This window comes from Dunckerocampus dactyliophorus, chromosome 21 (assembly GCF_027744805.1).
Source record: "Dunckerocampus dactyliophorus isolate RoL2022-P2 chromosome 21, RoL_Ddac_1.1, whole genome shotgun sequence".
Taxonomy (NCBI): Eukaryota; Metazoa; Chordata; class Actinopteri; order Syngnathiformes; family Syngnathidae; genus Dunckerocampus; species Dunckerocampus dactyliophorus.
This window is the reverse complement of record NC_072839.1, coordinates 17246455-17255840: the sequence shown is the minus strand read 5'-3', so window position 1 is coordinate 17255840 and position 9386 is coordinate 17246455. Positions and strand designations below refer to the sequence as shown.

At 40.1% G+C, this 9386-nt stretch overlaps 1 protein-coding gene across 17 annotated transcripts; it reads left to right on the top strand.

Annotated features, from left to right (window-relative positions):
• Nucleotides 1–343: 343 nt before the first annotated feature.
• Nucleotides 344–4722, top strand: LOC129174356 (uncharacterized). Of its 17 annotated transcripts, XR_008567428.1 has the most exons (11): nucleotides 345–706; nucleotides 876–1060; nucleotides 1198–1228; nucleotides 1330–2058; nucleotides 2170–2200; nucleotides 2285–2355; nucleotides 2415–2508; nucleotides 2605–2970; nucleotides 3082–3253; nucleotides 3334–3460; nucleotides 3644–4722. XR_008567428.1 is itself a non-coding variant. In XM_054766305.1 (6 exons), exons 2-6 carry the CDS (start codon nucleotides 2917–2919, stop codon nucleotides 4210–4212), a joined length of 726 nt encoding a protein of 241 aa, XP_054622280.1. In that variant the 5' UTR covers nucleotides 2648–2663; nucleotides 2730–2916; the 3' UTR covers nucleotides 4213–4722. The 17 variants fall into 17 exon arrangements, 1 of the variants encoding a protein (XP_054622280.1); XR_008567431.1 differs by having other exon boundaries at nucleotides 876–921; nucleotides 989–1060; nucleotides 2170–2508; XR_008567424.1 differs by having other exon boundaries at nucleotides 2170–2355.
• Nucleotides 4723–9386: the final 4664 nt, after the last annotated feature.

Below are 9386 nucleotides of genomic sequence, written 5' to 3'. Positions count from 1 at the left end.
CTGGTACTGCTACTACTACTGCTCCTGCTACTACTACTGCTGCTGCTGCTACTACTGCTACTACTGGTACTGCTACTACTACTGCTCCTGCTACTACTACTGCTACTACTACTGCTGGTACTGCTACTAGTACTGCTACTACTACTGCTGGTACTGCTACTAGTACTGCTATTACTACTACTGCTACGGCTACTACTGCTACTGCTACTACTACTGCTACTACTACTGCTGGTACTGCTACTAGTACTGCTACTGCTACTGCTACTACTGGTACTGCTACTGCTACTACTACTGCTACTACTACTGCTGGTACTGCTACTACTACTGCTACTGCTACTACTGGTACTGCTACTGCTACCACACAGCAAATTGAGGAGTGTTAATTTTTTGGTGTTGATGAGAATCTTGAAGTTGGAGTGTCAATCTTGCACTAGTTGGAGTTCTAACACTGCATTTTCTTAAAAATGTTCAATTTAACACTGGATCATGAAAGTGTCGTAGTTAAAGTGGAGTGTTGAAAATGTTTAAATCGTGTTAGTGTCACAGACATTCAACACTTCCACACTCCATTTAACACCTAACAGTGTTCACGTGTCTTAAGCTCCGCCCACGGACATTTCATTTAGACTCCACCCCTCACTTCACGTTGCTGAAATGAAAAGCAGATGGAAGAAGTTGACAATTAGGAATCATTTTGCATCAGTAGGTAAGTAAACGTTTAAATGGATGAACTAATTAATTGTGTTGTACCTTGTTTACACAAAACATTAGTTTTTGGTGTGATATTTAAGACTAATAAACTGAGGCAGCTGTTTCCACCCAAAGCCTTTGCTAATGTTAGCTCGTGTTTTTGCTAAGTTATATTTTCTATTTAGTGTTGCTGTGAGCTGAATCGGCACTGCCTGTGCAACATTTGGCAAAGTAAGTGAACGCTACGTTATATCTTCATTTTGAATGAGCTAATGGCTAACTAGCTAATTGGCACGAGGAGCCCCCACACGTAGGCCTGCTGGCCCCCAGCAAAGGACTTGATATGCTGTACAAGATACAAGATATCAAGGTTGGCAACTCTAATTGTTACTTTAACTTAAAAATAATTGTCAGGCATGTGTTAGAAGTGAACTATACTTTTGTTGTTTTTGGGGTTTTTTTTTTTTTTTAGAAGAATGCATCTTTATTTTTCTTCTTGATTCGCAGAAAGCCTTTGCTTGAGTCTTACATGAATGTGGTAAGTAATATCTTTTAAATTGAGGCATAAGCCCTGCAACTGCTTTTCCATATTTTATTTTAGTAGGATTTTTAAAATATTTTATTTATTCTTATTCTCAGAGGTGGGTGGAGATGTCTTTGAGCTTGTCAAGTCAGGTGTTTTGACTTTCAAGGTCCTTTTATCAGTGACAGGTAAGGATGTGAAAACATTTGAAAATGCATGAGGTGGTTTAGATATCACAGGCAGTGTGGACCCATCAGGTACCTTGGTTTTGTCCAAATGAGAGATTGTTGTTGTGATCTTTGAGGCCTCAAAATGTATTTTTGGTCTCACTTTACAATAAGGTACACAAATACAGTAGTTACTGAGGAACTAATTACTAAAGCACAAATTTACAGTAGTAGAGGATCTAATGAGGAACTAAAAAGGAACCAATGAGCAGAGGAGTTACTGAGGAACTAAAACACATACATTTAGAGTAGTTACTAAAACTGAGTAGTGGATAGGGTTAGAAAGGTTTGTTCCTCATCCTGCACGACTGTAATTTTACGTACCTTATTGTAAAGTGAGACCATATTTTCATTTGATATTCAATTTTTAGCCCCTTTTCTATAGGTTGAAATTCCCCCCAATTTTTTTGTTTTAGTTGTAATTAGTGTTTTGTAGAGTAAGACATTCATTTGATAGATGAAGCAGACTCCACTATCCCCAGCTTCACCCCAGTTATTGCCAGTTGGTGGCGAGTCTCCACTCTTGCCTGCTACATCCATTCATCAGGTTCGACAATTTATCCTTCAGCCCACAAGAGGAACCCAACAGAACCAATGGATCAGGATGAAGCTAGACAGGTACGCTTTGAGTAAATGAATGTAAAGTGTTTATATGCATGACATTGTTTTATTTAAAAATCATCTTGCATTCCCATGAACACACTATTTCATTTTTAATATTTTTGGCAGAAAGTCGGTGTTTTGAGGGCCAATCCGAAAGGTGAGGAAATCTTCAAGGAGCGCAACAAGACTAAAACACTACCTGATGCAACGTGTAAACGGATGGTGAACATCCTGGTTGCAGATATGATGGAGCTGCATGGGTCACTTCCCCCTTCCCATTAGAACAGTCATTCCACACTGTCATCAACTGCAGTAAGACCATGTAGTGTGGGAATGGTTCTGTGATCATTAACTATGACGTGTTTTGAAAGGAGGGTTCCGCCATCATGTGTGACGACAAATTACGCCCTGAGAATTGTGACTGGTTTTCTATACATCAAAGATCCATTCTCCAAACCTGGATATGTAAGTGTCTTTTAATGTAAAACCCAAAGTACTGTTTTTGTTTTTTCCTTTTTAGGTGTGTAGTTTATTAAAATCTTGTTTCAAATATGTTCATAGGATGCTTAGCTTAGCGGCAGTGGCTCAGGAGGTAGAGCAGGTTGTCCAGAAATCGTAAGGTTGGTTGATCCTTGCTCCCTCCACCCAGTCACTGTTGTGTCCTACACTTCTCCTGGCTGTCAAAGTTGTTCCAAGACTGTTTCTTCAGGATGGTCCAAAAACCACAGGAGAACATCTGTTAACTGGTCAACAGCTGTTTGATGAGGAGTGCAGGGAGGCACTACCTACAATAAGACATTCAAACGATGAATCCGTGGTCAAAGAAGATGAGAGCAACTTTCCAGTATCGACAGAATATGATCCAAGCACAAGATGTATCATCGTCTGTCCTCTGTGTTCCCTAGCTTCCTTGATGTTGCTGGATTGGTAAGGAAATCTTGAGTATTTGGACTAGTTCAGTATTGGATTATCCATTACGTCAACCATTTGTAAACCTGTAGGCCTACAGTATATGAAATATTCATGTCTTGTTTCTAGATTGACCAGGATTTCTCAATGATGTTAGCTGATGAAGTATCTCAGAGGTTCCTGGCTAAGTGGTCAACTGTCTTCAAAACAAAAGTCCTTGCAGACTGCAAGACTCTCCCGCAAAAGCAGAACATTGATGAGTTGCTGTCAGGAACTGAACCTCAACCTGATGACAGCTGTGGTCAGTAGAAACAGTTCTGTATTACGCAAATAACTTCAAATATTTATTTCCTAGCTGTTTTAAAAATGTTTTTCTTTTAGGCTGGGGCAGTGATACATCCTCCAACCTTCTACTCCTGCATCTGCTCCCTCTGACTTCTCGAGGCCAGGAAAAAAACGGCAAAGATCAGATTGTCAAGCAGCCAACCATCTTCTCAGACATCTTAAGGTATGCAAAGGTACATTTTGACATATCAAAATATGATTTCTGTCTAAAAGCATTCATTTTAGGTTGCAGATGTTCTTGAATCGGCTAATTGTGTTGATTCAATGTCGTAATAAGGTGTGCTAAACACCTGAGAAATGGAAACCATGCAAAGGGGTTGTTGTTGTTGCCCTTTTTCACCCACAGGAAGGAGCCAGTGTGACCCCCTTCCGAGACTTGACACAAGACAAGCATTTCTCCTGTGCATCAGTGAGCGAAGGTGACATCCAGAGGTTCTACATGATTGACCAAAAGCCGGTTCCATGCAAGGCACATACATTTATTGCATCTTTTGATGAACTGTTCAAAGCTCGCTATGTCTTCAGTCTCTCGTATGGTTAAAAATGGATAAGAGCAAACATTTGGGTCTGAATGCTGCCCAGTCATGGTGTCTTCTATGTAACACTCCACTTATATTTGGTGATGTCATTGAAAGGAAGAATGATCACTGGAACTTCCTCCTCCTTTTCATGCAGATTGTCAACATACCTGTAGTGTTCTCCTACACCATAACTGATGGAATGATGCTTTACTTGAAACATCTGATAAGTGACCACCACACTCGGTACAAAGCATTGCTTCCTGGTAAGAAATTGATTCCCAAGCATGGCTTGATGATACACTATCCAAGATGCATACATAAAATTGGCCCTCTTATCCATACGTGGTGCATATGTTTTGAAGCCAAACACAATTCTTTCAAAAGGTGTGGTTAAGATTTTCAAAAATCTCAGTCATTTGTCGTGGCCTTTCACTATGAAAATTATTTTAGAAGATTTGCATTTGGCCCTACAACATCAAACGATCTGCAACTTGAAAGGTGGGGAGGAACGTGGTCAGGCATGATGTCTGCAAGCATCTTCCAAGTGTGTCAAGTACCAACTGGGTGAGAAGTTACGGTATAGAGCACCATGTTGGTGTGTTCATATGTACTGGATGTAGCTTTGAGCTACCTGTGTTCAAGAAGATCTGTGATATAATAAAACACAAAGAATGTGCTTTCATAAGAGCCTGTAATGTAGAAACGATGTACTACGATGACCTGTTTAACACGTACTGCATAGAAGACCAAATGCTTGGTTTTCTGTCGTGTGTTTAAATGAACTGACTCATTTCAGACCATTTGACAAGCAGCGCTCTAATGACAATTGTCAAAGAGCATCCGTAGTGCCCTGCTGTTATTTAAGCTACTGTCTGTTGGAAATGTTTTTGAATAAAATGTATGAAGCCGTCAACTAGTCATTTTATTTTGAAGTAGTATATTAACACTTACATAGTGTTAATGTTGCAACTCCTTTGAGAGTATTTAAATGACACTATAAGAGTCAATAAATGACTCTTAAAAGAATTAATTTGTGACACCTCACACTAGTGTTAAAAAAATGCAACACCAGTCGGTGTCGGAGTGTTTTAACTATATAAATAGTTAATATTGACTACAATGGTGTAAAAATGGCTACACTTTCAAAAGTGTTAAAGTAACACTTTGTAGAGTGGACCCCATGGGACACTTTGAAGGTGTTGAGATTAACTCCTACAGTGTCAGTTTAGGCCTGCTGAATTTGCTGTGTGCTACTGCTGCTGCTGCTACGACTACTACTACTGCTATGTTCTTCATCACGGTTCATCTGTTGTAGCGTCCTTGTGTTCCATGTGAGGAAAAAGGAGAAGCTGGATGGAGCCGCTTTGTTTGAAATGTGATTTGAGAAATGGGATCTGGTGGGAAACAGGTGCGCTCTCAAGTTCTTCGGTCCTGTTGCACTTGTTGTGCCTTGAAAGTTGATCCACCACCTGTTAGCATTCCTCAGCGCTTGTGAAATGGAAATGCTGGGAGGTGAGTAGAAAGACTTCTGTCGTCTATACGACAACATGAAGTAGTTAGTTAGGGCCCACCAACGCGAGACCACTCATACCCTCCTCCCCTTTCTCAGACCACTTCTCTTCTGCTGCTGTACAGCACTTTCTTTGACTTTCTGGTCATATTTGAAGTCCTACTGTGTTCTGTGAAGTGTTCTTAATGTATTTTTATCACAAAACATGATTGTTAGCAGCCTATTAGCTTGCTAATACAGGGATACAGGAAGAGCAAATCAGCTGTCGCCCGTCGATGTCATCAGCTGTTGACTGTAGTTCTTTGCTAACAGTTACACCACAAGTCTGAAAAATGTTAACACAAATCACCTTCTTATGGTTTTCCACTGGAGTTTTACATGCATAAAACAATTGTAAATAAATGATAAATGAAAGGGATACATGCACATTTAAGGTTACTTTTACTTTAACTGAAGATGTGACTGTTAAACTCAGTTGTTTCTCACCCTCTTCATCAAAATGCTGCCACTTGCAACTTTCTATGGCTCCGTTTTGGCGTATTTTGCAGCCGTGATCAATAAGATAAGTAGCGACGTGAGGTGAGAACTACTGAATTCAAGAAATAACTCCTGGCAAAACAGGAAGGTGGTGATCTGGCTGCCGAATGGTGTCTTTGGCAACAATCACGTCTTCAATGATAGTAAAAGTAAGCTTAAGTTTGCATGTATCCCTTTCATTCATCATTGATATATGTGTTTAACTGTTTTCTACATGTGGAACTATTATTGTAAAAGTACAACATTGTACAACATTGTTCATGTTTGCCAGTTGCCTAGCTCAGTTGGTAGCATAATAGATTACGGTGCGGGTGTTCTGGGTTCAAAACCTGGGTAAGGCGGATGGAAACATTGGGCATCCATCTACATGTCCTCTTTTTGTGACCTTCCTTGACATTGCCTGCACATCGTACTCATGACCTCCGATGCAACATCATGCATGCTTGCCAGCTGGCTGACTCACTTGGTAGCACCGAGGATTATGGTGCAGGAGAGCTGGGTTCAAATCCCGCTCAGGGCCGCCTAACATGTGATAGGGAGTTGCTTTCCCAGTTGGCGATCAATGTGGCACAATGTAGGTAGGGACACCCCCTCAACATTACTTATGGTAAGTATCAACACGACGAAAGACCCGCCTCCAGGATGCCTGCTGCCAGGGAAAGGTTAAGTGCCTCAGAGATCTGTCCAGCTGGGTGGAGTCAACATAAAAGGAGAAGTAGGCGTATAGGAAAAAAAGGGGCGCAGTGGGCAAAGGCGTCGGGGGGTGGGGTCGGGGTGGGGGGTGGTGGGTGGGAGAGGGCGCGGGCGTTGGCGCGGGCGTGGGGTGGGCAAAAGTAGGAGTTAGCCAGCTGGCCTTTTATAAATTCTCTTATTGTACTTTAAAATTAATTCATTTATTTTTCTCTGTGACGCCAACAGGGAATGCAATACTGAGTGGGATTTGAACCCTGGTCCCCTGCACCATAATCCAAAGTGCTACCAAGTGAGTCAACCAGCTGGCAAGTATGCATGATGTTGCATCGGAAGTGATGAGTACGATGCGTGCTGGAAATCTCAAGGAAGTCATTAATCTTTTTCTACACAAAACAGGTACATGCAGCTGGATGCCTTGCCAGGGTTGAACACCAATCCCCCGGACCATAATCCACAGTGCTACCAACTGAGCTAGGCAACTGGCAAGCATGTACAATGCTGTACCGGTGGTGATGGCGATATGTGTATGTGTGTATAAATGTGTGTATATGTTACAGGTCTCAATGTGAGATCCCATGAACAAGAGTATAGTTCAGCTGATTGTGGAGGTTGTAATGGCCTGTTAAAACAGGGATAAATAAGTGAGACGTGCAAGCGGTGTCTTTTCTCCATTAAGCCACCTCAGCAGAATTTATTTACTTTCGATTAATAAACATTGATATGCAACATTGGGTTCTTCTGAGTCATCACCACATATCAAATTTCTCCAAAATAAACTCAATATTTCTCTTGTCAAAATAAGACAATTGCATTAATAAAGACATTTTCTTTCATAGTGCATATTCATATGTATTAAACAGGCTAACATATTGCAACTAATGTATTGGGCACTGAGTGAATATGGCAGGCTTTGAAACAGACATTTTTTCCCCCAAAGTGCTTTACATCACCTTAATGTATACAGCAAGTCACAAACATATAATCATCAACATCACATAAAATTGTATTATATACATTATAGTATATACCAATATATATGTGCGTGTTCTGAAGCCAAAAGGATAATGTTGTCTGTTCATTAGCGACACCAACGAGCGGGTCCGCCATTTTACACAAACAACAGATAGAAAAAAACGGAAATACCGGAGTGTTCAAAGATGGCTACAAAACCACTTAAATCTTTCCCAAATGTCACAAAAATACACCTTAGTTGTCCCTAAGCATATTAATAATGTGTACATGTCGTTCGTGACACTTTAAATGGACACCCACCTGTTAAAACAGGGATAAATAAGTGAGACGTGCAAGCTGTGTCTTCTCCATTAAACCTCCTCGGCAGAATGAGGAAGTCACGTCAGTCCTTTAGCAGAGAGAATCGCTGCACTGCCCCCTTTTGGCGAAACTAGGAATGTTCCATTAATTGAGGTATTTGACTAAAACGAGTTGTTCCAATGGAAGTGTAATTTTGCTGACAAGAATAATGACCCAAAACAATTACAATTTCTCTGTTGTACTCAAACAAAATAAAATTGTTGCACAATGACTAATGAAAGGAGATGTGTACTGGTTGTTTTCTCTTTAATAGGTGAATCTGTAACAACAGAAATAGCACATAAGCCTTGTGGCATTTCGTCACACACTTGTTCTTGTCCAATGTTCTACTCCAGCACAGGATGTTGTTCTTCTTCTCCATTATTCCAGTATAACTTAAACATATCATCATATAAAATACCACTGTATCCCTACCTTGCAACACAACGACTGTTTCATAGTAATAAGTGCACTTAATTATCAATTGTGATACCAGTAGCCACATCCAGTCAGCATTACATCATCCTCGTTCATATACGTTAGCTTAGCTTAGCTAGAATCACGAGGTGTCATTATTGCTCATTGCACATACAAACGTGTGGATAACCGGCCAACATTCACACACTTACATCACTGATGCTACTCAAATATTGCACGCACAATTAACTCTCACCTGTAACAACAGAAATAGCACATAAGCCTTGTGGCATTTCGTCACACACTTGTTCTTGTCCAACGTTCTACTCCAGCACAGGATGTTGTTCTTCTCCGCTGAAGCGACGCACATTAGGCGAGACACTCCCCCTTGTGGCGAAATAGTGCTATTACATCCCATTAGTTTTTGTGTGGAAAACAGTACATATTTTAACAATGCAACAACCTTTAACTTTACAATACAATCAAAAATGTGTGGGGGTGGCTTTCATATCCTTACAAAATACATCTCAGAAAAGTGACCATACATTTTGTGTGTGTCACATATATACAATGTATATGTGTGTGTATGTGTATGTATATGTGTGTATGTATATGAGTGTATATGTATATGTGTATGTGTGTGTATGTATACGTGTATGTGTGTGTATGTTAATGTGTGTATATGTACCGGTATGTATATGTGTATGTATGTATCTGTGTATATATGTATATGTGTATGTGTGTGTATGTGTATGTATATGTGTGTATATGTATGTACCATATATGTGTATATATGTATGTACCGTATATGTGTATATATGTATATGTGCATGTGTGTATGAGAGGCCCCTTGAGAGATAATTCATACTTGGTTTCACACGCAATATCATAATCTCACATGTACACCACTATACTCTCACACAAACACTACTATACCCTCTTACATGCATAATCATACTCTCTCACACACAGTATTGTCTGGGCCATAAATCATAATCACTTAAAAACACTATCATACTCTCACACATACACTATCATACTCTCTTAAAAACACTATCATACTCTCACACATACACTATCATACTCTCACACATACACTA

What these genes read in the sequence shown, in the direction of transcription:
- LOC129174356 (XM_054766305.1), top strand. Translation starts at nt 2,917, where the DNA reads ATGTATCATCGTCTGTCCTCTGTGTTCCCTAGCTTCCTTGATGTTGCT. An exon ending in TCCTTGATGTTGCTGGATTG is followed by an intron (nt 2,971 to 3,081) that starts GTAAGGAAATCT and finishes TCTTGTTTCTAG; the next exon opens with ATTGACCAGGATTTCTCAAT. An exon ending in AAAAGCCGGTTCCATGCAAG is followed by an intron (nt 3,767 to 3,972) that starts GCACATACATTT and finishes CTTTTCATGCAG; the next exon opens with ATTGTCAACATACCTGTAGT.